Raw genomic sequence first — 26,657 nt, forward strand, 5'->3', positions numbered from 1 at the left:
CCCGCCGGCTCGCACACCCTCCCCTCAGACACAAGCCAGCCTGCAACTCCGAGGGGGACGCATTTCCACTTCCATGTGCAATGAGCGCTTTCTCTTAGAAGGGGGAACACAGGACCCCAAATTCACAAAGAGCACGGTGGGCTGAAAGGAGGTGCTCAAGGTGGAGCTCAGAGGCCCTCAGGGGGCCCCTGTGGGGGTGGGGGGCTGCTCTTCCGGGCCTCTCAGCTCCTGCTGAACGGTCCCTCAGCAAATGCATTTTCTTCATGGACAACAGCAGACTTTCCTTGGCTCCGGCAGGGAGGAGCAGCTGTCCACACTGTTTATTCAGATACCATTCTGGCAATATTCAGAAGGTTGTTTTTTCTCTTCCCTGCCGGCTCTGAAACTATCCATGGGGCAGTTGGAGGCACGTGTCTACACATGGCTTTCCAGAGTGGCGTCTTTGAAGAGCGCAGAAATCCTCTTCCAAGAGCCCTTTGCCGCGTTGCTCCAGGCCCCTCCCCCCGCCTCCCACCCCCGCTAACGGGCATGTTTCTGCGAACACTCAAGACGGAAAACACGCAACTTTGAATGTGTCTCTTCCATGGTCTCTTTCACGTTTTTTTCATTGTGCATCTTGGCTGATCCGGGCTTTTAAAATTCCCAGCAGCTGTCCCCAGGTTGGTTTTCAAAATGTTTCGCACCTTGGACCCCACCCCCACCCCAGGCCCCAACCCCCCAAGAAAGAAGAAAACCAAAGGGCACCGGCCAGGGACTTGGAGGCTGTCTCTGAAAGCATTTTTCAGTAAAAGTTTCATGGTTTTGCCTCTGGTTTCCCCTTGCTGCTTGGAGCCCTGGGCTCACAGACCCAAGATTCGGTCCTCGGCCTTGCACCCACGTCCATCTTGACAAGCCAGGTCCCAGAACTTTGCACAACACTGTGACCACAAGCACTCAGGATACGTGAGGCCGTGTCTCCCCATTGTCTTCCGACACCCAGTCATTTCCTGGCCCAGAGGCCCCACCAGGGCCCTGCACACTGCCCCCCGGCCCCACTGGGTGTCTCTTCCACCAAACTGAGTGTAGCCCGGGACAAGGTGCTCAGGGCCCCAGCCCTCCCAGCCAGCCTCACCCGACAGCCCCTCCCTGGCCTGGCCGGCTGGTCTGAGAGGCTGCCTCCCACCCAGCAAACAGCCTACACCCCGCTTCTGAGCTTCTCCACTCGAGTTTCCTCCCAGGCAGCGGGGGCTCACGCTCCAACCCCATCTGAGCCTGCTGCAGTCCCCTCTCCGCCCTCGGGGCAGGTGGTCTCCTGGTGTTGCGATACCAGGACACCCCAGCACCATAAACTTCATGGCTCAAAACACCACCAATTTATGATCACATGGTGTGAGAAGTAGGGTGCCCAAGTGGCCTTGCTGGGCTAAAATCCGAGTGTCGGCCGACCTGGTTCCTTCTGAGGGCTCTGGGGGGGCATCCATCTCCCCATCTCACCATCCTTAGCCTAATCACGGGGGCACAGTCCCCTGGGGACTTTACGTGGCCCAGCGTGGTGCACAGCGCCTGCCACAGTCCAGCTCACAGCGGATTCACTTCCAGATCCTGCCTGATTTCCCAAAGCGATGTGAGAAGTACGCGGACGGAAGCATCGACCCCACATCGCAGGTGGACAGCGGAGATACACACGGCAGGACACGGGAGAGCGAGACAGGCAGGAAGGAGGTGTTCAGGGACTGGCTGCAGCTCAGCGCTGCTCGGACAGCAGGCATCTGGGCCTCCAGGCAAATGGCCGCATGTGCGCAAGGGCGGGTGAGCAATTCATTCCGGGTTCTGGGGTGTAGGTGCACAGCTCGGAGTTCAGGCAGTTCATGGTCGGAACGAAGATCTCACTTCTCTCCCTAGACCCACCCCTTGCCCATGGAGCTGCCTGAGGAAAGAGCACTGGAAGAAGGGGCAGACAGACCCAGGCAACAGCACGGCTCACACACACACATGCACACATGCAAACACACATATGTGAGCAACTGGGCATCCTGAGCCTCAGATCCTACCTCAACATGGGCTAGGAGCAGATGGACGTGTGCACATTCCAAGCCCTGGGCCTTGGAGGAAGGGGCAGAGCATGTCCCCTGCTTCCTCTTCTCTGCTCGGCCCTGGCTGGAATGCAGATGGGATGGAGGGAGCTGCCACAGCCATCCGAGACCATGAGGTCTGAGTTTCTTGTTGAGGACAGCGGAGCAACGGGTGCCCCAGCATCTAGGCTTCTGATGTCCTATTGTCTCCATATCATCCTGAACCACATGTGTTTGGACTGTAATGTGAGAAAGAAATAAACTTCGATCATATTTAAGCCACTCTCGGGGGGGCTCTTTGTTCTTGCAGCAAGCCCTGACAGCATCCTGACTGGTACAGATTTGGATGCCCAGAAGGGACGGGTGCTGCTCCCATGGCTAAACACCCCCAGTCTGGCCTCCATGGTCCAAGACACAGATTTTGTGTGCTAGAAAGCTGTCGACCCTTGTACTGTGGAAATCTTCATAAAATCTTTCATAAAAGCACTCCCACGGATGCTTAGAAGGCAGACCACATCCTGATGGCCCCTGGAACTTTAGGACTGGGTTGAAAACTCAGAATGTAGGTGTGTGGGGGCTGCTGCTCCCTGCTTTTGAGAAGTGATCTGGGAGAGGCCCCAGATGGCTTTGAGGACAGTCTTGGTAGAAGACAAGGCTGGTCTCAGCAGTTCTCAGCAGGACAGGAGGGCCAGGCCCAGGGCCGTGATCTGAATGAGGTGGTGTCTCCCTGCCCAAGCCCATTGGTTCAGGCGACAGACAGCAAGGCAGTTGCTCTTGAATGAGCAAGATGGGCCAAGACCAGAGGCCTGGAAATAAGAGAGAACAACTCCGTAAGAATAAAAAACGAGGTCTGGATAAGACTTAGGTGGGCTTACATGCAACATGGAACGAACCAGTTGTAAATAGAACAGCAATTTACTAGTTGTAGAGGGAACTGTATTCCCAAATGAACCACAAGCCTGGCTCTCGAAAGCACGCTGTTTTTGAAAACCTCCCCAAAGAAATCCCTGGACCCCCCAGGAATGTGGACATGCAGGTTGAGCGCTTGCCCACTTCGATGGGGGCTTAGGGAGGACAGAGGGGCAGGTACGCGATGGTGGAAGACAACCGACAAGGTGTTCCGAGCGAGCGGACACAGGGGTGCCCAAAGGGCTGGCCAAGGAAGAGTTGTGGCCGTACTGGCCCCGCCGGGTGCGGCCGTGGTCCTGCCAGAGTGACTGCTCCACTGTCCCTCCTTCTCTGTGCCAAAGGCCCGTTCTCACAGCGGTCTGACTGCTCTGCACGGCCCCGGGGCTCCTGAGGGGCTTGCAGACCACCTGCACTTCTCATTGGTAGTTCACGGCTCCCCGCTCGGGAGGGGTCACGTCAGCCTTGGTGTGAGTCACACAGGTCCTGGATGCAGCCGGACACAGAGCCTGGAAGGGACTTCAGGGCTTTGTCTGCTTGCAGGGGCTGAGCGTGCTCAGAGCACAGAAGGGAGAGTTGGCATGGGAATCGCAGGGCCCAGGGGCTGGACTGGGGCCTAGACAGCTGGTGGTGCCCCAGGCCATTTGCCCTTCCTTTCCCTCGGAGCAGCAGAGTCCTTTAAGTTTGTATAGGCGCAGAGCCACCACCTATGGTGATGCTCCCTGCCTCCCTCACAGCAACCTGCGGCCCTGTGACCAGCGTCCGGCCAACGGGGAGGGGCCGAAGGCGCATGTGTGGGGTCCTGGGGAACGGGCCATGCACCCGCTCTCTTCTCTCATCTCTGCCTGGCTGCACCGCGGGTCTGCAGTGGCAGGCCTGAGCTTCCCGACCTACCGGGGAGAAGGTACACGGAAGGCCACAGACGGGCAGTGGCGGCAGCCTGCACCCCAGACGCCAGGAGGCACCACCTGAGCCCTGCATGGCTCGTGATGCAGGAAAGGAAAAGAAGCTTCTAGGTTCCGCTCTCTGGGATGCTGGGGTCCTTGTCACAGCTGCCAGCCCTGTGCCCTAACCCATACAGCCACAGGGTCTGCAGGTGGGAGCCAAATCGGGGGCTGCGAAGGGGGAGGGGGGTCTTGCCGGGTGTTTGGTTTTGTCTTCTTACCCAGCAACGGGCAGCTGTGCGGTTCTCGGTGCCCCTCAGTGATGCATATGGTACTGAGCCGAGCACGACACAGGGTCACGCACGCACGCAGCTACTGCCGCAGGTCCCCAGCCGTCAGCGCAGTGAAGGGAGGGTCCAGGAGATACTGCGCTTGCTGCATGTCCTCGGGGACCTGGTCGAACGTGTCTCCGTGCGGTCGTCTGTAAAAGCGGAGATGGCAATCTGTGTGACCTCCCTTGGCTGCTGGGGTTCGGAGAAGTGATGCAGGTAAAGCCTGGCCCTCAGCCAGCTCTCAGTGATGTCACCTCCTGACTTCCGACCCCAGCGCTTGGAGTCTGGGACCCCAAGCAGAAGGCGGGCATGACGCGGCCCATCCCAAGCGCAGCCCACATAGCTCGGGAGGCAGGTGAGGGACAGTGTGAGATGCCAGGATGGGCCCCATGGGGGCCACAGCAGAGGGGCTGAAGGACGTGGCGTCCATGGCAGGGACAACACAGGTGGCCTGAGGTCAACTGGAGAGGGGTCCACTTCTCGGGTGGGAGGAGGACAGGTCTCTGGCCCAGCCCTGGAGAGCTGTGAGGAAGGAAAAGGGATGATGCAGACAGGTCATGGGGGCAGCACGGAGGCCGGTGACACCCAGTCTCCTGGCGCACCCAGATCCTCCCGGCCTGGGCTGCACCCCAGTGGGGCCCTGGCTGGGCTGCGGGCTTTGGAGGAGCAGGGATGTATCTGAGGCCTCTGTCCCTTCTCTGGGGTCCTTGGTCCTTCAGCAGCCTCCTGACCTATCTCCCTGCCACCATGCACGGCAAGAGGACTTTGTCTGTCCCGTGCCGAGAGCCCTCCGACGTCTCTGTGCCACGTGGTAGGTGCGTAGGGAATGTTTGGTGGGTGAGGGCCCGGCACACAGTAGGTACACACTCTACGTCTGAGGAATGAACGCAGGGGGCGCTCAACACAGTACGTGCTTTCACTTTGGCCAAATGGGCCCTTGGTCTCCTGCCTGGTGTGGGTCTGGGGGCTCCCAGGCCTGACCCACTGTGTGCTCACCCCTGGGAGACCTCGGTCACCTGGCTTCTCCTCACCCACCTCTGCCGGGATCAGGGTGTCCTCAGGGGACCCCGAGAAGCGGGTGCCACAGAACTGGGAGGCAGTGTTCCTTTCTGTCTTCACATCGGGCTAAGACTCAAAACAAAACTGTCAGATTTCAGAACATTTCACAGCGGCAAAAATAACTGCACTTGGGGAAAAAACACGCAGACACTTCTCAAAGTCATCTAGTCGCTTCAACAATGTGCCAAAAGCTTCTGGAATTGACAGGTTCGGTTTGCCACGCACCAACTGTGCCTACCCTGCCAGCCTCATCTCCTGAGGCCCCCCAAGGCCCTCGAGGCCCCCGCGTGCCAAAACCCCGGCACAGAAGAGGAGCGGGGGAGATGAGCAGAGCCACCTTTGTCTGCCCCTACTAAGTGCTGGCTCAAACGCCATCCCCAGAATTCACGAGCCACGGATGCCACATCGGAGGGGACAGGGACAGGGGGAGAAAGGCCTCACTGGTGTGCGGCGCATGCTATAGGCCATCTCACTGGCTCCTCACGGCCACCCTGCAGAGAGCTCCCCCCATTTCAGAGAGACGGGCACTGACACACGGAGACGCCATGCAGGTCAGGGACAAGCCATCCTCTCCCGGGAAGGAGCTCCAGTTGTCTTCTCTCCCCTCTTCCACAGTAACACAAGACGTAGCCATGCATTCACCGCCCAGACCAAAACAATGTTTCCAGCCTCCTTGGCAGCCAGGTGGGGCCACATAATGAAACCAAACCCTGGTTGATGGGTACAAGCAGGAGGACTCTGCCCAGCTTCCGGCTGTGCTCTCTCCTCTGTCTTGGATGGTAGGAGCTCAGGCAGCCACCTTAGACCCATGAGGACAGCAGAGCCACAAGACAGAAGGAGCCTGGGCTGCCAACACCACGGAGCTGCCGTGGGAGCCTGGACCCCGTCGGCTGGCTCATGAGGCAGAAGAGAAGGAATCCCCACCCTAAGTTAAGCACCTGGCAACAGGTTTCCTGAGCCAGCTATCCCTGTGGCCCTGCAACAGGAGACCAACCAGGGAGGCCTTAGAGATGCTGAGGAGCCTGGATCTTACCCCGGGGTGGGGAGACAGCGGAGAGGAGGGTTCTAAGCAGGGCAGTGATCTGATCCCATTCGTGTCTTTCAAACACCCATACGGATTGCAGCAGGCAGTTTGGCCTCTGAAGTCTGGGAGGGGACGGGGCTCAGCCCAGGCTGGTGGCAGAGAGAGGGAGGAGGGTGGCTAGATCCAGGACGCATCCCAGAGGAAGGAGGGCACACGAGGAGAGGAGACATGGGGCGCCCACAGTTGCCCCGAGTGGCTGGGGCAACAGATGCCGGCTTGGCAGGGCTGCTCCAGGTCTCAGCTCAGGAGGTGAAGTCTGAGGTGCCTGTGAGGTGTCCAAGGGCACATGTCCAGCAGGCAGGCCAGGATTTCAGAAGGTGGCGTGGAGGCATAAGCAGGGGACTCACCAGCTTGAAGTTAGTAGTAAATGCCAGGGAGGACATGAGTTCAGTAAAGAAGGGGGTCAGAATGTCACAGGAAGGAGGGGGTGTGAGGAGCTCCAGCAGTGGGCTGGTGGAGGGGCTGTTCAGAGGAGCCTGGAGAAAGCAGTCAGGGGAGGCGAGGGGAAGCCATGCCATGCGAGAGTGGGTTCCAGAAGCCCTGAGAGGGCGTGGCCGGCCACCTGTGTCAGCGCACCTGGGGGACCATCCCGGAGGAGGCCGGCTGTGCACCTCCTTACAGAGTGGCCGCCGGACCCGTTGAGACCATGGCCGGGGGGCAAGGAGGGAGCGGCGGTCAGACCACAGAGGATTCAGGAGAGGGGCTGCAGTGGGGGTCCTGCTCTGCAGGAGTTTTCCTGGAGCTGGAGGGGGTGTGGACAGCTGGCGGGAGTGGGTCCAGGGTGGGCGGTTGGAGAGGCCCGCAGAGCCCCACGGAGCCTGGGGTGCAGGACGAGGGTGCTGGTAGAACACTCGGTGTTTTTCCAAGTCCCTGTTTTTTTTGTGTGGTTTTTTTTTTTTTTTTTTTTTTGCCATCCTCTGATCCAGACTGATTTTTACTAAGCGTTGTTCTTAAATGCAATCCTTAATAGTCTCGCTTTTTAAAACTTGCTTTTTTTCCTAGGAGATGTTTTCCGTGAAGTCGCAGATTTGATGGGTTAACTTTTATGCTGATACACGTGACACCAAATACCCAGCTGTGTAGACAGTCCATCCACACATCTCGAAGACGGTCTTGGGACCCCCGGTCTACCACGCATTTGACACTGAGATGGATGGAGGACCACAGGGCTGTCCCTGGTCTCAGGGGACCCCGGGGCAAACCCCGCCTCACCTCTCACCAGCAGGGTGACCTTAGGCAAGTTACAAAAGCCGTCCAGGCTCCCCCTCCGTAAACTGGAGACAACACTCAAGAGTGGGCGTGAGGAGGGAGAGAAATCATCCGCCCAGAGCCCTTAGCAGAGAGCTGGCACTCAGGCCGAGAGGCGCTGGGCACGGATGCTCCCCGGGACTGTTCATACAAATGCTGTCGAGCCAAGGTCCCACAGGACCTCCTGGTGCCCTGCCCAGCCTGCCTCACCCTGGCCCGGCCCAGCGAGGGCTGGAGCGTAGTCCAGCGAGCCTCTCGAAGACATTACACCCCAGGAGCCAGAACAAGCAGAGGAGGAGCCTGTGTGTGCCCCGTCTATGCCGCCCCCACCCCAGCGACGTCGGCCCCTCTGAGGACCCACCGGTGAAGGATGCTCAGGGCGGCGACGGGCCCGGCCTGGGAGGGCAGTGGGTAAACAGCTCGGCCCAGAGGCTGGAAACACACCATCCCGCCCGTTCTTCACCATTTTTCAAGGTGGTTCTCTCTGAGCTCCCCGGAGCTGCAAATAAAACCTCCCTCTTCCTGTCTGGGGAGGCCTCCTAAACTCCACCCTTGCACAGGTGGGAAACCGAGGCAGAGAGCGCGACGAAATTTCAGAACAGGACAGAACTCAAGAGAACAACCACTCCAGGGACGCCTGGGTGGCTCAGTGAGTTAAGCGTCTGCCTTTCGGCTCAGGTCATGATTCCAGGGTGCTGAGATCGAGTCCTGCGTCGGGCTCTCCGCTCAGCAAGGAGCCTGCTTCTCCCTCACCCTCTGCCCCTCCCCCGTTCATATTCTCTCTCTCTCAAATAAATCTTTAAAAAAAATAAAAATAAAAAAAAACCACCAGTCTGACCTGCCCCTGCCTATGGAAAGCGAAGGCCCGCGGGCCAGGGACTCCGTGCCAACCCCAGCAGCAAAGAGGTCTGTGGCCTCTCACTGCCACAGGATCAGGGAACCATTATCCTGGGGACTTTTCTTCCCAGGTAATACCCTGTCACCACGTAAAAGGGGGCACTGCAGACCTTGCCTCTGTCTTCTCTGCCAAGTTGACCACTCGTTCCACGGAAGCCGGGCACTCAGGCTGGGAGGCGGCTGTCCCCGCAGAGCAGAGGCCAGCTGAGTTCGGGGGCAGAGCTGGGCCAACACGTGCCTTCCTACACCAGCCGAGCCCTCGGCAAAGGACGCCCCATCCTGTCTGCCTCCTCTACCCTCAGCACCGACGAGGCACCAAGCCCACGGCTCCCCGAGGGGCCGGCTCTCTACACAGGTAAGGCGTGTCTGCAATTAGTGTGCGGTCATTTGCCCCAGAACACCTGGCTCTCCAGAGCCGGGGACACCCCTCTACCCTCTAGGGCCTCTCTAGGCCTGTAGGGCAAAGGTGAGCCCCCCACCCAGCCCTGTTTCAATTCCTTCAAATTCTGAACTCACAGGGTCCAAAGAGCAGACCCAAACATACCTCTATAAAAATGTGTTTGCAAAGAACATTCTCTACTCATGCTGGCCCTCTGCCTCCTTCCACTTTGGGGTTCTGGGCAGACTTTTAGAAGCAAACCTCTTACCAATTACAGAGAGCAAAACAACTCCCAGGAGATCCCAGCTGCCGCCAAGCAGAGCAAGCAACAAACCCCTTTTGCAGCGAGTTTCCACTCGGCCTCTAGAAATCCCAGGAGAGGCGCATCATGCGAGCTCTGGCCGTGTCCACAGCCGACCCAGTCCCCTCTGGCCTGCACCCCACCTGCTCCCAGCCCCAGCCATCGCTTGCCTCCCCCTCAGCTCCTGGACCAGGGAGAGCCCCTCAGCTGCCAGCAGCCAAGCCCGAGCCCCCGGACCACCAGCACATACGTCCAGAAGTTCCAGACAGAAGAGGGCGCCGTGGCCGGCTCAGACTCCCGGGACCCACCCTCTAAGGTGCAGTCACCCCCCACCCCTCACCATCCCTGCAGGCCCTTGGGTTCTGCACAACACAGGCCAGAGCTCGTTTCTACCCCACACAAGGGTGCGGAGCGTTCTGGGCTGAGGTCGTGTACTTGGTGGCCTGACACTGCCAAGGGGAGGAGGACTCTGGGAGGTCCGTCTGTCCTCTCCTGCCGCCCTGTTGTGGATCACTAAAGGGAAAAGCAGGAGGAAGGACCTTCAGATGTGCTCTGCTGACGGCCAGGGCCAGGAACGTGGGCCTCGCCGTGTCCCGGAATGATCCCAGTACGCTCCGAGCCGGGCCTTTCAGGAGCAGATTGGAAAATCCCCCGGAGCGGGTGGGGCCTTACCAGCTGCTTGGGAAAATGTCTTTTCAGAGCTTAAGGGTGGCATCTCCTTGCTTCCCTCTCATTCAGGCTGAAGGCGGCATAGCCCTGTGCTGCGGGCCAGAGGCTGGGGCCCCGGGGAGGAATCCAGCCCAGGACCCTGGTCTTGCCAGAGGGCCTCCACCCACAGCAGGAGGTGGTCCTGATGGGACACAGCAGCAGTCGTGCAGGATAACCAGGGCCCTGCACAGGGTGCAGGCTTGAAGGAGAGAAGGGGTCAGGGAAGGCTTCCTGGAGGAGGCAGCACCTGAAGACCAAGTAGGAGTTAACCAGAAAAGAAGTGGGGGAAGGGCATCCCAGGGGGCAAGAGCAGAGGTGCAAAGACCCCAAGGGAAAGCAGAAGCAGCCTGTGAGCCAAGCTACGACAGAAGCCGTGCAACGGTGAAGGCAAGAGCAGGTGGGTGCCCACTGGAGAGGTACATTGGGTAGACGCAGGGGCCAGTCCCGAGGGGGCCTCTGTGCCACGAGAAGCAGAATGGGGTTCACTTGGAGAGCAGTGAGGAGCCATGGAGGGCTTTAAGCTGGCAGTGACCCAGACTGGGTTTATATCTTAGAAATTTCAGTCCTGTGGCTGCCTGGCATAGGGCAGCATACAGGGAGCCAAGCCGTGGGGGTGGGGAGACTAGGACTGTCCTTTCTGCATCCACAGGAGTATATTCCCAGCCCTTCCCCTCTGAACCCCTTCTCCAGCCTCACAGTCCTTCAAACTTGCCATGAATTCCCTACTTCTGAGCCTTTGCACATCCTGTTCCCTCTGCCTGGTGTGTAATTCTTTGCCTTCTACCTGCACAACATGTGCTCAGGGGCAGCCAGAATACCCACGCTGCTGTGCCTCCCTGTCAGCCCGTCTTCTGGGAAGAATCCATTGCCCCTTTAGACAGTGCCAGCAGAGACCTGCCCATGCCCCGGCTGTGAAAACCCTCTGGTCAGGAGGCGACCTCCCTGCCAGACCAGAAGCCCACTGAGGGCAGGGCTGTGCCTTGTGTCCCTTTGGATCCTAAACCCTCAAGCAGGGCAGAGGGTGGGCTCTTGGGAAGGGCCTGGAAAGCTGGCAGCACGTTCTGGGAGACCTGGTTCTGAGGTTCCCTGGAGGCCCGTGACCTCAGCTCTAGCTCACCCCTGATCATTTCATCCCCATGCTGGCAAGCTCGGTTTGTGTGCCCTGCCTTTCTTGGAGTGGGGTGGCAGGGACCAGCTCCGTTTCCCTTCCCCCTGGCAATCCAGAGTCCAGCACTGTGCTGAGTTGTGTCCAACACAACGTGAGCACCCACCCCTTCCAGCCTGGCCCCCAGGAGTCGTCTGATCTGTCTTGTTCTTCCTGTCCCTCGTCTGCTGGCCAGACAGAGAGTTTTAGTGGGAGACCCCAGGGCCCTGGGAACAGTAAGAATAGATACCATGAGGGGCCCCCCAGCTTCCCCAAGGGAAGGAGAACGTCCTCCCCTGCTTCTGCACGTGCCCCAAGTGCCAGCTGTTGCCATCAGTCCTCTGGAAAGTGGCTCAGTTGAATACGCTGGTATCATGCCCCCTCCCCAGGGCAGTCCATATCCAGTGACCCATCACCATGGGGCTATACAGGGCCAAGCCATTCACCCCAACCTGAGACAACTCTGAATGGCCATTAGATCTCCTCGGGGCTCCTCTGAGGACCCCACTGGGACAGGATCTCCCTCTGCCCGGTGGGCTTCCTGTCTTTCCTGTCCCCAGTTACTGACCCAGAGCACCGCCACATGCCCTCCTGCACCTCAGAGTTTGCGCCCTGGGAAACAGCCTCAGTTCTCACATGACAATGGGACCTGGGAGTGGGCTCACCCACTGGCCGGCTGCCTTCGAGGACCCACTGCTGCTGCCAGGAGGTAAAGGCAGGAGAATTGCAATGGTCCAGACGTTCACCAGGGCGGACCAGGCTGGACTTCCAGTGGGCAGACGCATGTGGCAGGTGTGGCGCCTCAGGCTCCCGAGGAAAATGCGGAGACAGCCGCTGTAGGGGGAGTGGAACCGGATGGCTGTTGCAAAGTTCAGCTGATGCTTTGGGGAAACATAACACCGTCTATGGGGAAACCGTGAGGCCCCTCGGGCTACAACTCCCAGGACTTAGTGACACGAGCGGTCAGGATCCAAAGGTTAAGCTCCTAACACAGGCGGCTCTGCTCTGACAAGGTCAAGGCCGTGACTGGAGAATACTAAGATCTTGACAAATGGCATAGTGACTTCGGAGTTGATGCACCCAAAGCCTTGAGCCCCTGGAGCCCTCTAAGCTCTCCAAGCTGGCAAAGTGGTCTATTTGTTCCTACAAGGGGCAAGGCCTCCCACTTCCTTGAAGATGTCAGAGACTCCTCACTACAGGACAGCAGGCACCCCCCAAAATTCACCCCACCTCCCCTCCAGGCCAATGACTCAGGCCGAGTCACAGTATAACTCATCCAGGGTCATGAGAGAAAGAGGAGGGGCCGAGGACCCAGCCAGCACAGGACCAGGGTCTGAAGGTGCCAGACAGACAGACGGACACCAGGTTGGCTCGGGGAGAGCTTATCTCTTGGGGAGCACGCCCGTCGGCTGCAGCACGTCACGTCCCGGCAAGGAGCATGGGGGTCCGGAACTGAGCAGGGGGGCAGAGGACCCCACCCCGTGGAGCCTGAAGGCTGGCCTCGGTGGCCGGGGCTATTGTCTGTCCCCTAGCCTGCCTCCTCCGAGCTCCCGTTAGGGAGACAGGCCCGCCCATCCAGAACTTACGTGAGGAGGCCGCACACCGCCGAGATGGCCCACAGGACAGGCATCTCCAACCACTGCCAGCCGCAGGCACAGGGGCAGAGGGAGCCTCCCCAGGTCGCATCCCCTTCTGGGGGGCAGCCCACACCCCACGACCGGTCAATGTAAGAGCAGAAAGCCCACCTGAGCCTCGGACCTGCTCCTCAGCTCGCTGTGGGCCAGTGAGGGTCTTGCTGAGACTGATCACAGCTCAGCGTCCTACCTTCCCTTCCACTGATCCCGAGCCCACTGCCCGCCCGTCAGAGCACCCAAGTGACCCCGTGGAGCACCAGGCCCCGCCTACCGGTGCAGCCTTTGATGTGAGCAAGGAGAAAGCTGCCCAAGTTGAGCTGCCAAGCAAGGAGGAGGCTGCTGTGGCAGCCAGCCTCCCCTGACTCCCCTCTGGAGGGATGAGGGGCTAACCCAGGAAGCGAAGCAATGCTTTGGGAGGACTCGCGTCTGGCAAAGCAGGTCCCCACCAGGTGAAGCACAGGGTCCTCTCTGCCCCTGCAGGAGCATCTGCGTGGCTGCAGACACCCTGGCCGCGCGTTCTCAGCCCCCCAGCCCCCAGAGCCCTTGCTGGCAGCCGTCAGGGAGCGAGGGGTGAGTGGACTCCAGCCTCTGTCTGTGCCTTTCCCCGCCCGAGCTGGCCCTCGCCTTCCTCCCTGACGCCTGCTGTGAGAGCCTGTCCTCTGCGTGTCCAGCACACACCCACCCCCGAGTGGGGGCCGACGCACGCCACCCATCCACCCGACAACCGTCCAGGGGCACTGTGGGTCTGGGGTCTGTCTCTCCCAGCAACAGCGGGAGCCCTGAGGGCAGGGGGTGTGGCAGAGGCACCCCGGGTCCTGAGCACCCAGGACAGGGCAAGGCACTCAGGGAATCAATCCGAGGACTCCAGAAAGCCTCAGTTTCCACTCCTGTGCACACGTGCCCTCGAGCAGCAGGCCTCTCGGGTTACACACCCAGGATCTAGGACCCATCCGTGATTGGCTGGGGCCAGGATGTCCTGCTCTAGGGCCCAGGGAAATGCCTGTAGACTTGAGAAAAGCATGCATATGAGCGGTTGGGGGGCCCCAGCCAGGCCCCCTGGGAGCCAAGGTCCCATGCCTGCTGCCCGCCTTCCAGCTGAAACCCTGGCCACTCCCCTGATCCAGAAATGCCACCCTCGCCTATTGAACAAGATGACACCAGCCACAAAGGTGGGTCTCCCCAGTACCCCCGGGCCCCGGTCCAGCCCCACTGCCCCCAGTAGCTGGATTTCCTCCCTGCCCCCGAATCATTGAGGTGTGCAGTCACGGCCCGAGGCTGGCGCGCTGGGCAGCTCCAGAGGCGCGTGCTGCGTAAACATTCCTACTGTTAATGTTTCCAAAGAGGCCGCTCCCGGGGGACCCCGGCTTCCTGCTCCTCCTGCCTTGGTGTGGGAACAGGGGCGTCCCGGAGACGTTCTTGTCAGGGGGAGGTTGGAGTCATGGTGGGTCAGGCAAGGCAGAGGGCTGCTGGCCCCCACCCAACAAGGCCACATCGAGCGCCCGCTGTCTGCCAGGCCCCGGGCCGAGTACAGGTGTGACAGGCCGAGAAGCACAGGCTCGGAGTGGGGGCGGCCTGCACCAAGTCACAGAGCTGGGGGATCGCAACAGTGGGGCTCAAACTCAGGCCTGGCTGGTGTCCACGTTCCCTCCCTGCAGGAGAGCCTGCAGGCCATGACCTTGGAGTGAAGCCAAGGACCGATGCCCCATCTCCGTCTGCAGCTTTGATTCTGCTGGGAAAAAACTCTACACCCTGAGTTTCCCTCATCTGCCTCAGGACCCCGGCCTGGCAGATGGTGTGGGGACCCCTGCTATGTCACACACAGCTTCAGGGGGCCCAAGCAAGGGCCTGTGCCCTCTGAGCCTCGGTACCCGATCCTTGGAGGGTCATCAAGGCCCCAGCGCACTAAAGCATCAATAGGTACCCCGCAAGGACAGAATCTTCCCCCAAAGAGCACCGTTTGCTGAGTGAATTGGAAGGGCCCGAAGAGGAGGCAAGGGGCGAGTCTGGGGTCGCAGCTGGGACTCTGCCCACGGAGGGAGAGCCCTCTTCATCGGAGTGTGCCCTCTGGAAGGTGGTGAGTTCTCCAGCTGAGCTGGGAGCACCCAGGGAGGAGACGGGGGCAAGCACCAAGGCCCCAGGAGAGCACCCACTGAGCCCCGGGCCCACGCTGGGACTGTTCACTCCGGCTCCCAGAGGTAACAATATGGAGGGGGCCGAACGCTCCGGACCCAGCTGCCCGCTTCTACTGATGGGGCCACCCTTTCCTCGCCTCCAACCCTTCCTTTCTGTGTCCAAATACCACTTCTTGTGTGGAGTGACGGTAACAGTAGACAGTAGCTGCTGTTCTGTTTTTGTTTTCAATGTTCTTACTTGGCAAATCTCAAGTTGGCACCCTATGACAGGAACTAAAGTTGATTTTTGAAATTTTAATTGTTTGCGAAATCCTCAGGCCCAGGACTTCGGAGGAATCTCTTGTTTAATTCTGACAACACCCCCTTGGGACGGGGCTCATCACACCCATTTTACAGATGAAGGATGGGCAGAAGAGGACTTGCCCCAGATCTCAGCCTGTAGGCTGGGGGGGGGGGAGCTTGAACCCAGCCGACCGGCCCTCCTCCGTGGCTGGAGGCCTCCCTGCTCCTGCTTCGCCAGCAGTGGAAGAAGGGGTGGGTCCTTCTCCAGTCCTCGCATTGTCACTACCCAGGGCTTTGTCTTCCCCAGCTCCCCCGTAGCCTGAGGCCACCCCAGGAAGCCCCACTCCCACCTTCTCCCAGCCAACTAAACAACCAGGGCTCCCAGGAACAGCCTCACTGTCCAGACTCACCCCTCCTGGCCTCTCCGGCCCCTGAGCCTCCCCCCAGAACCAGACTTGGGCCCACGGCCGTGGGGGCTTGGCTTGGGCCTGTGCAGCAGGGGGTCCCAGGCCACCCCGCCTGGGCCACCGGCAGCCCGCTGTCCTGAAATGGCTTGGACCAAAGACCCAACTGCAGTTTCTCAATGACAATGAGGACACATTGTTTTCGGTGGCCAGGGGCCAAGGGCTCTGACTGTGGTCTTGCCTGGCCTGCCTGGAGAGACATCTGGGAAGGGGGTGTGGCTGCACCAGCCCCTCCTGGGCAACCGCATCCTCAGCGCTCAATGCCCTCAGGACAAGCTGGCCCCAGTCACGCTGCCCTCCCTCCGGGCTCCTCCAATAAACACCAAACTCCGCAGGTTGACATCCGAGGCCCCGGCACATCCCTCGCACCTGATTTCCCACACCCCATGCCATGCATCCTGAGGTCAGCCGGATCCCATCCTTTCCCTTGTTCATGCTGATCCTGGAGCCTGCGTGCCTCACTTCCTGCCCAGCCCATCAGCTCTGCAAACTCCCACCCAGTCCCAGTGCCCACTGCGGCGGCACCACCTCCCTGAGGCCCTCCTGGTGCCCCCTGGGACTTCTCTTCCTGCTCTGAGTCCACATGGCCCCTTCTCAGAGCCCTGGTGTTTTCACCTGTAAAACAGGCACAGTAATGGTACCTAGCTCAGCAGGTGGGGTGAGGACCGAGTAAATGAGACCCTTGGTGTAAATCCGGGCCACTCACACTGGGCAGCTGCTCGATCCATGGTGGGCTGATTCCTGCCATCATTACTGTGCTTCCCAATCACATGGGCAACTTCTGCTCCTTTCCCACCTACCTCACGGGGGCTGCTCTTCCCCAGAGCTCTCTCTGCACCTGTCGGCCTCCCCCTCTCCACCCTCCCTGAGCAATGCCACCCACTCCCACAGCCGTAGCCACCACCGCAGCTGTCCCCAGGGGCCACCTTCCTGGGCTCTGTGCTGTCGTGTTCACCTGGAGGACCCTCAGGGTCTCAGAGCCGGCATTTCCAACACTGCCACGTTCCCCACCTGCTCCTGTCCAGGGGACTCTGCCGGTTAGTGCCAGAACATCGGTTCCAGCCCCGTCTTGGCATGAAATCCTGTAGCATTTAGGAATGCCTTTGGCTGCAAATAATAGAAGGCACAGTGAACAGTGACTTAACCAAAGATGGGCTCATTCTTCTGGTATGATGAGGGGTCTGCAGTGACTGGCTGCCGGCTGTGGTTCAACAGCCCCAGGCCGGCCCCTGATGATTTCGTGTCACGTGAAGTGAACCCCATTGTTGCAAAATGGCTGCTCCTGCTCCAACCCCTCAAACAATGTCCAAAGGCAAGAAGCAGGAGGACGCACAGGGAGGGCATTCCTCTTCACATACCTTCTCTTATCAGGGAGGACAAAACGTTTCCCAGAAGCTTCCAGTAAACGTCCCCTTGCATCTCACTGGACAGACCTGGCTCCTCGGAGTGGCCGCCCCTGCTGCAAGGGAGCCCGGGAGGGCCGTTAGCTACCACCACCAAGCACCCAGGCACCCAGCAGAAAGCCGGACTCCTCTCTCCGCCACCCCGGCCTCCCGCAGCCCTGCACCCCACCTCTCTGCCCTCCTCCCTCCCATCCCTTCCTGCTCAGCACTGGGCTCCCTCTTCTCCCCTGTCCTGGACCCACTGAACAAGCAGAGTGATATTTTAAAATCCAAACCTTTCCATGACTCCTGACTTTTCTAGGAAACACTCGAGCTCCTTCATGTGTCCCCCAAGGCCTCCCGACCCGGCCCTGGGTACCTTTCTAAATGTTCCCCCCACCATTTGCCAATAACCTGCAGGCTTACTGAGGATTTCCCAGATGGACCCTGGCCGGGCATGAGCACGAATGAGCACACGTGGCTTTGATGGGCGGGGATTCCAGGACACCAGGAGGGGTGGGGAGGTCAGCAGGGCGGGGAAGGAGCCCACAGAGGGTGGCCGCTGGGGTAATACGCCCGGAACTCTGGTGTCCTGTCTGACGGGCAAGGAGCCAGTGCTGAGGTCTGCTTCTGGGCTGGACAGGATGGGCCTCAATTCTCCGCAACTTCTGGGCTGAACTGCTCCCTCGGGCAAAGTGATACAGGCTCCGGGAGCAGACGCCCGCCCTGTTCCACACAAGCAGGCAGGAGGGCAAGCGGGCACAGGGCAATGGGCTCCCTCCCGACGGCCCAGCACACCTGCCTCCTTTCAGGGAACCCATCCCTGCGGTTCCTGCCCCAGGCCTCCCCACAAGCCTTTCTGAGGGCTACCCTCCCTCCCACACACCCACCTTAGCACCCAGCCCAGCCCAGCCAGCCTCACTCTATCTCTGGGACTAAGAACTCCATGCTTTCCCAAGTGGAACCCATCCTCCCCCCAGCCCTGGCCCAGTTCTGGCTTGAACACCACCCCTCCCCCGGTCAGTCTGCATCCCCCACCCTTGCTGGAGCTCCAGGCCTCAGGCACATCCCCGACCCCTGAAAGGGGAGGCAGGAGGGCAGGGGGAGAACACAGCTCCCTTCCCACCCCACGTGCAGCTCCCTCAGGCAATAGAGCTGTCCCCCCATTTCTGCTGGGGGCTAGAGAGCGGGGGGGCACAGCTGAGCAGGGAGGGAAGAAGAGAGCCCAGACTGACCACCCAGCCCTCCGTGGCAGGATGCGACACGGCAGCCCTAGCCAGGAGGAAGCAGTCTTCAGAGCTACCACGGCTGAGGCCAAATCCTCCATTGCCATAGAACACGGCTGCAGTGTGAACAAGCCACTTCACCTCTGGGGCCTCCATCTCGGCATGAGGAGAATGGGCACCACCACACCCACGTCACAGGCTGGCTCCGACGGAGGCACATGGCGTGTGCACACCCAGGCGGCCACAGCAATGGCAGGCAGAGCCGGGCCTGGTCCCAGGTCTCAGGGTGGATGAATAGGGGAGAGGCCGCCTAGCCTCCCCCTGAGGTTCCCCCAGCCACCCCTGGCTGAGCTGCCTCCCTCCTCACCCTGAGAGGCCCAGCCCAAATGCCATCTCTCCCAAGCGCTGCCCAGGGAGGGCAGCTTCCTGCCCAGGCCCCTCTACTCTGCGCAGCCAAGTCTCAGGACTACAAGTGTCCTCACCAGTCACCCCACTAGACCGCCAGCTCCACCAGGCAGGCCTGAGCCTCCCCCATGCCTACAGCGGTTCCCTCCTCCCGGTGTCCTGGCTGCCCCTGCTCTCCATCCAGGCCCTGGGGACTCCTCTCTCAGGCCTCACCCTGCAGGCAGCCCCAGCTCACGGTCAAGGCACAGGGCAGGGCCAGGGCCAGGGAGCGCCCAGGCTGCGGGGATCAGGCAGCAGGGCCCGGGGCTGTGGTGGGGGGGGTGTCTATGATCAGGCAGCCTGGAGTTGCAATTCATCCTTTGGGGGCATTCCTCACATTCCCTCTCATCTCCCTGCAGCAGAGCAGAATCCAAGATGGGACATCCCTTCAAGGCCATCTGGAGGCGGGAAGGTGGAGGCCCAGAGAAGGCACAGATGTGTCTGAGGTGGCACAGCAAGCTCACACCGGAGCCAAGCACAAAGCCTGGGCCTTCGACCTCCCAGCCCGGGAGGCCTCCTCACCCTCACTTCAGCTGGCGGCCTCTGTGAGAAGAACCTGGGCCCCGGGAAGGAACCAGGAGCTAGGGGCTGAGCCTCGAAGCCACTTCCCTTTACCAAGCCTCAGTTTCCCCTTCAGAAAGTGGCCAGTGGGGTCTCCTGGGAGACCTACCAGCTTCTGCAGTGCACACGGCGGAGGAGGGCCAGTTGGAAAGGGCATTTGTGGCCTGAGTGCCCTGTGATGGGAGAGAAGGAGACCCCCACTTCCCCACCCCATCGGCTCCAGTCTATTTAACCAGCCTCTGAACCCTGGGTGATGGGCAGGCGGGGGGTGGGGGGCACCCTAGAAGCAGAGAAAGGGTGGCAGGCATGAGCTGCCAAGACCCTCACTACCCCCTGAGGCCCTCCCCCAGGCCCACCTCCGTTCCGTGGGCTCTGAGGGCTGACGGGGGGTCCAGTCCTGTGGCAATGTCCCTGGCCGGGTTGTGCCTGTGTGTGGGTGTGGGGTGGCTGCCAGCTCTCCGGGTGTCTCGCTAATTGTACCCTGGGGTGTGGTCCACTGTGGGCACCAGAGCCCACGAAGCAGATGGGGGGGGCAGTGACTTGGGCGGAGGCGAGGCCGGGAAAGCCCCAGGCGGCAGGGCTGGGTCGGTGACAGGCGGCCCAGCGCCCAGGCCGAGGACAGGACACTGTGTTTTGATTATTTCCAGTTTCCTGACCCCCAAGTAGTGATTTAATGTTCCTGTTTACTCCAAGGGTTAGAACAGAAGGCGGGACGGCTAAGCTGGCCTCCTTGGCCTCCCCTGGCGTCACCCCTAAACTCCCAGCAAAGAAGCAGTCGGAGGGAGCAAAGGGTCCCGGGGGAGAGTGTGAGGCCTCTGGGTGCATCAGGGATGTCATATGGGCTCAGGGCCAGCCCTTGCACAAAGCAGGTCCTGCCAGGGGTTGAAGGGCATGACCTGCCCGAAGCATGGCTGGATGACCCCCAGAGCTGGCCTGAGAGACCCCCTGACTGTGGAAGCCCAGGGCTCACTTGCCCAGCTCCACCTGGTTAAAGGCCGGTGTGTCCACATTCCTGGACCTCCCTGACATGACCCGGGGCTCGGACTTTGGCTGGGACCCTCTCCCCACTCAGAGTGTGAGTACATTTCAGGGACTGCCTGGTAGGCAGAGCCAGGAGCTTGTGGCTGGCTGGGAGGGGCTCCAGGAGGTCATAAGCCCAGCTCCTTGCTCCGGAAATCTTGGCACGGAGGGGCCGGCTTGTAAAAGCACTCCAAATGGGGCCTTCCATAAGCACCCTCTGAGGTCACGGCCGCGCACAGCAACATGAGGGGTGGAGCTTTTTACGATTACATGTGATCCAGTTTTGTTGTTTAAATCAACACCAGTTCACGTCATTGCTGGTATATTTTCTGCCCAGGGACGTCCTATCTTCGAGGGTCTGTTCTTTTACTTTAAGAAGCATCCGCCAGGACTGGGCGGGTGCTAGGACCACAGACAAGTGTCTGGAGGAAAGATGCAGGTGAGGGAGGGGCCGCAGCTGGGGCTGGACTGGGAGAGCCCCTCGAGGGAGGACCACGGAGGGGATGGTGGGGGAACCGCGGCCCAAGCAATGGGGCCAGTCCCACAGAGACACATGAGGGCTCAGCACGAGATGCTCCCCAGACACAGCCTTGGAGGTCTCGAGGCTCCAGAGGCGCACAGAGCCCAGGAGCACTACCCGGAGGACCCACGTGCACTCAAAGTCACCATGACTCCTTCTCCCCATAAGCTACCGAGGGGACAACAGAGTCACAGAGGATAGACGTGGGACTCAAGGATCCTAGCAGCTCAGGGTCCCCCACAGGGTAACAGGGACCAGCTCCCCTGTGCCACTGGTAGTCTTCAGTTGGCCTTGAGCTGAGACCAAGAGGCCAAGGGAAAGGTCTCCTCCAGGTGCCATCCCCCCGTTGCCCTGCATATCACCAAGATCCTGGGGTGCACAGCCAGGCAGGCCCAAGAGGTCACAGCCCAGCCCCATCTCTGCCTCTGAGGTGCTGTTCAACCATGGACTCAGTTTCCCCTTCACTGAAATCAGAGTTGACCCTGAGGACCCCGCGAGTGCCCCATCACCCTCCACGGAGGGGCGGGTCAGTAATGCAGGAGCCCGTCTCTGGAACCGGGCCCTTCATGTCCACAAAGGTCACTCCTGAACCCCAGTCCGCAGGCATGCACTAAACTGAGGTCCTTTTGTTCACGCAGCCCTGGTGTCCAGGCCCTGCCCCACCACTTACAGCAGTGTGGTTTCACGCAAGCTTCCTGACCTCTCTGAGCCTGAGGCCCTGAGAGTCGGTACCGACAAACGTGGGAAGTCGGAGGCGGCACCAAGGTGACATGGCTCTGAAGGACACTGAAACTGTAAGGAACCCTAAGGAGTCCCCAGGCCCCTGGGAGGCAGCATGACAGTTATCAGCCGGACGCCCCTTCAAGCGTTCAGCGACAGGAGGGCAGATCTGGGGACACACAGACTCCACTTTGAAGCCCAGTCCTGACATTGTCCAACCGTCTCCTCCATGCAGGCCTCCCGGGTGGGGCCGGTGAGAGGAGAGTGAGACGGAGGGGTGCCCAGCGCATAGGGGTGCTCAGGAAACGTCCCTCGTGAGCCTGAATGCAGGCGGGATGCATCTGAACTGGCTGGGCAATGTGGCCCCAGAGGGAGACCCCACCCCAGAGCTGAGCGTCACTGCCCCGCCCCTGCCCATGACCCCCTTTCGGGGTAAACCCCCACCGCCGTTTGGGGGAGACACTTGGATGGGGCAGCGGGGGGAGGGGGACACAGTGGGGAGAGGGCGCTGTTTGTGGAAAGAAGCGGAACAATTAAAGCCAGCCGTTCAAAGTTAGAGTCCCTTTTTCCAGAGTGGTTGTTTAGAAGAAAAAAAACGTCATCCAAATCACAGCCGAGAAAACCTGTAATTGCCAGAGAAATGGGGGTCGGTGGCCAAGAAGGATTGCAAAACCACGGCCCCAGGGAGCCGCGTGCTTGCGCCAAGCCCTGCAGAGCCACGGCGCGGGGCACCTTTCCGGGTGCCTGCCTGGCCTTGAGGTCGGGAACCTAGACCCACACCTTGGACGTCCATCCGTGCCCTCCTCTGGGACGGGAAGAGACACAACCTGACCGGTCAGGTCACGGTCCTTCACGGTTTGCAAAGTGAGGCTTTGGGGGGAGGGTCCTAGAATCAGGAGGTGGGGAGGGGGTGGGGCACATTGTGGGGAGAGGTTGGGGGTGGCTCTGACCTCAGCGTTGGATCCAAGGGTCCAGGACTGCAGTGAGAAATCTGTAGGTGCTGGCAGGGGTGGGAGTCCAGTTCCAGCCACAAGGGGAAGGAAGGGAGCTGGTCACTGCATGCCTGAGAAAGGGACCCATGTCTCCCTGCTCCCCGTACCCCTGCATCCTGCCACTGCTCCAACAGCCCACCCGCCTCAGGACATCCCTGCCATCCCCTGGCCCGTGCAGGCCACACTGCCAGGCCAGCCCCATTCCCTGGACCCCTGAATCTAGGGGATCACGTTCCACTTCCCCAACTACAGCTCAGCCCCAGGCAATCCGGCTCCAAGAGCCCTGGCAGCTCCCACCCTGCTGTCCCACCCGCTACCCAGGGTCTCAACAGTGGTTGCGGGACCTTAAGTGACCCTCACAACAGTTTGCTGCCCACCTACTGTGGGTGCTGGGCAGGGAGCACTCAGGGGAGAACCAGGCAAGTGCCCCATGAGGACCCACGACTCATAGGAAGGGCTGGTGCCTGTGGGCCACAGTCTGCCACAGCCTCCCTCCCCAGCCCTGTGTGTCGGATGCCCACAGCCCTCCACAGAGAAGATTCGGGAAAGGAAGTGAAGGAAGAGGCTGTGTACTGGTTTGGTAGTCACTACCAGCTCCCACCAGGATGCACCAGTGGGTATAGCGTGGCCCAAGGCCGTGGCAGGTGAGCTCATGACTGGGTGTCGGGGACCAAGAACGTGGCCTCAAGCGCCCGCCATGCCCAATGCCCCGCCACCCACAGCCCCTGCAGCGCGGCCTGCACATCTGAGCTCCATTCTGAGTCTCCACGTGGGGAGCCGGGAGTACTGGGTTCAGCTTGCCCCAAGTGGGGCCTCAAGAACCATCCTCGTGTGGCCAGCAGCCCCCGTGGCAGGGCCTCCAGACTGCAAGCTCCTCGCGTGTGTTCCCAGGCCACCATCAGCCTCGGAAGGGGAAGCCCGGCTTCCTGGACCTCATGGCATTTGTGCAGGGCCTCAAGGGCAGCAAGGTCAAGGGCCAGGGCTTTCCTTTCAGGTGGAGGGCATAGGACGGCAAGCCAGAACCAGTGAGCGGCGGGGGTGCCTGGCGTGTGGCGGGTGAGGACACGGGCAGGAGATGCTGCAGTGGTGTCCCAGTGCCCTGAGCCCAAGGAGATCCTGGAGGCCTGGCGCCGAGCAGAAGGCTCCGCCTCAGAGGCACAGGTGCGTGGCAGAGCCCTCCTCCCGGCCCGATGCCGCCACCACGTGTGCTCACTTCACAGAAGGCCACACTGCAGCCTAGCGAGACAGAGCATCTCCCCAAGGCCACCAAGGGAGCTGGCCGCAGAGACTGGAAGGTGCCTCCGTGTGACAAGAAAGGCACCCTCCAGCACCCTGGTCGTCACCCCAGACTTTTGCTTGGCACAATCCCCCAGGAACAACACCAGTCACCGTGGGGCAAGACCTTGACCTTGTCCCTACATGGCCCACCTATCTGTTCGATTCCACCTTTTCAGGGGTGACTCTTTGAGCAAACTTTGTCTCCCCAGGTGAACAGTAAGCAACATGGGGGCAGGTCTGTGTCTGCTTCCCCCACCAGCACCGTCCCTGCTTCTTCACAAATGCTCAGCAAATCTTTGTACACTGAAGGTTCTCTTTCGGCCCTAAAACAACTTGATTGACTGCATTTTACAGATGAGGTTGGCGAGGTGAGGTGGCCTGCTTTTTAGGTCACAGGTCACATAGTGGGAAGTGGGGGTTGGTAGGAATCAGGCCCCCCAGAGCCTTCACTCCCCCCTCCAAGGCCCCACCTCCTCCAGGCCCACGTGGGCCATTCCCCACACATCACATGCCCCAACCAGCCTGAGAGCCCTCTCCCGACTGGGGCAGCCTCCCAGCCAGCAGGAAAGAGAGGCAGCCCAGACTGGGAAAGAGCCTGACCTGATTAGCTGACAAGGGAGATGCAACCTCGTCCCCCTCCCTGGTCTAAGGAGAAGCTGGGCTAGGAGCAGGCCGTGAGCAGCCAGCCTCACACTACGAGCTAAGAGCTCCTGCCTTTGCCGAGGATGCCACATGAAGGAAGGCCGCTGAGCCCGCTGGCAGGGAAGCCTCAGGAGGCCTTGTGTGCACGACCGCCTCCCCCACCAGACTGACAGCCTCCTGACCCTGCCCACCCCAGGCCAGGCCCTAGTGTACTGTCTGAAGGGTTTGCCCAGTGGTGGTCTCTCTGATGGTCCCTATTTCTAAGTTTATCTCATGCCAGCTCCTTAAGTCCCAGCTCAGAGCTCACCTCCTCCAAGAAGCCCCCCTTCCAACTTTTCCTCCCACTCAAAGTGAGGGTCCCTTGCGGTCCCTCTGCCAGCTACGCACTCTTCTTTGGTCATTTGGCAAACGCCCGTGTGGCATTTGTGTGAGTGTGTAGGGCTGTGGCCCTGACTCTAGGCCCAGCACCCACGCCGAGTACGGCAGAACCAGCCTGCCATGAGCACACGCGCTAATTCACCTGACCAGCACGCATCATTTGCTGGTTTGCCGGCTCATGGGCTGCCCTGCACCGGGAAGCAGGGCAGGCATCGGCCATGCCCTCGGGAGCCCACATTCCAGTGAAAAAGACAGACACTTACAAGACAGTTATGCATATAATTAAATGGCAATAAGCAGAGGATGATTTTAGAGGGAGGCTTTGCAGGCAGGGCTCTGGGTGCTGGGGAGGGTCTCCCTGAAGGTCTGACATGTGAACAGAGCCCCTGCGAGGTGGGCACAGGGTGGGTGGCCATGAAGACACCGGGCTACTCTGCCTGCCTCCTCTTGTCCATCTCCCCAGCAGCCACTGGCTTGCCGCGGTCAGCAGGCACCCTGAGGGCAGCGATGCCAGGCCCAGCCAGGGAGGATGGGTAGAGCTGACGCCCCGCACCCAGCTGTTCTCATGGCCGGTTCCCACGTACCCCAAGGGGGAAGCAGCTGGTCTCGAGCCAGCCCCTCTGGGGCTGCCTCCAGCCCAGCCGGGGCCAGGAGGCCACCCGCAGGACGCTGGCCGCCCTGGGGGCCGCAGCCAGCCCCACGCTGCCTGGGCCAGTGGCCGGGCTGGTCTCCTGCTAGAGGTGTGACTTCAGCTCGGCTGGGAAAAGGGGGCCTGGGAGAGGGGGCAGGATGCAGGGTCCACTCAGGCCACATGTCACCAGCCCACAGAGGTCAGTGGGACATCACCAGGCCCTTTCCACCTGAGCTGCTGGGGCTCACGCTAACGTCGCCGACAGGCACTGTGAGTGGGACTGTCAGCTCCCCCACCCATCCCCCTGCCAAATTGCACTTAATTATGATGATAAATGATGGCAGGCGTCCACAGGCACATCGCAGAACATGACAAACACTCCACGTCGCCGAGCCAACAAGCTCCGCCCCCCCACCACAGCGTTCCTAACAGGAGGCTGAGGGGGGTTATCTCGGGCCACAGGCAGCCCCCATGACAGGCTCGGGCTGGACCCCGAGGCCAGCTCAGGGTGGGCGCTGCTGGGCAGGGCCCGGGCCCCACCATCACAAGACAGCTGGACCTGAGCCCTCGCCCCTGCCCTGGTGTCCCTCTGTGTCACCAGCTCGTTCTAGCAAAGCGTGAAAACAACAGCCCACCACCCTGGGGGGAGGGGCAGGAGAACAGCAGCCACCTTCTTTCTGGAGCAGTCTAGAATCAAGACTCCAGTCACGCCACCCCTGCAGGCACAAGCAGCCTCCGGGGGCGTCTGCGAGGACCAGAAAGGCCCCACAACGGAAGGCCTGGCAAGAGGCAAGCAGGGCGAGCCAGAGAGCCCCCGGGAGGAGCAAGGCTGGACAGGGAAGCCCTGGGCTCCGCCTGCAGGCCTTCCTCACTGGATGGGGGCATGAGACTTCCTGGTGTCACAGAGGGAGGAGGGCGCCTACATGCCCCCAACAGGAGTCCCAAACCCAATTCCAGTGTCACAGGGTGGGGAAGGGAAGGAGTCTGCACCCTTTTCCTCAATCACGGTCACTGGCAGGGCTTGGAAACAGCATGCCAGAGTCCCGGTCCCAACCTGTGGCCTTCAAATGACTCATGGGGCAAGGGCTCTGTGCAGGCCGTGCCACCTGAATGCCCCACTCCATCTGCACAGCTGGCCAGGGCAGTCTGAGTGAGGACAGTGACATTGCTGTGGATGTGTCACCTAGGGGAGGTGTTAGGCAGTAGACCCAGCAACGCAGGAGGGGTAGGGTGACACAGACAGAAGGAGCCGCATGTTAAAGGTCTCAGGACAGAAGGCACAAGCAGCTAGGAGTGGCCATAGCCCTGAGCTGCAGGGGCGGGGGGGGGGGGGAGCCGCGTTCGGAGGGGGGAGAAGG

General features: G+C 60.7%; 1 protein-coding gene across 1 annotated transcript in view; it reads right to left on the reverse strand.

Moving 5' to 3' along the window:
• Positions 1-4,728: 4,728 nt before the first annotated feature.
• The window catches only part of LOC109490765, a 41,682-nt gene continuing 19,753 nt past the window's right edge, over positions 4,729-26,657 (reverse strand). Inside the window, exons 3-5 of the mRNA XM_034642172.1 lie at positions 16,864-16,964; positions 16,461-16,612; positions 4,729-5,298 (exon numbers count right to left, since the gene is read on the reverse strand). Coding sequence (XP_034498063.1) covers positions 4,729-5,298; positions 16,461-16,612; positions 16,864-16,964 — 823 coding nt within the window. The remainder of the gene's footprint in view (positions 5,299-16,460; positions 16,613-16,863; positions 16,965-26,657) is intronic.

Source organism: Ailuropoda melanoleuca, chromosome 14 (genome assembly GCF_002007445.2).
Source record: "Ailuropoda melanoleuca isolate Jingjing chromosome 14, ASM200744v2, whole genome shotgun sequence".
Taxonomy (NCBI): Eukaryota; Metazoa; Chordata; class Mammalia; order Carnivora; family Ursidae; genus Ailuropoda; species Ailuropoda melanoleuca.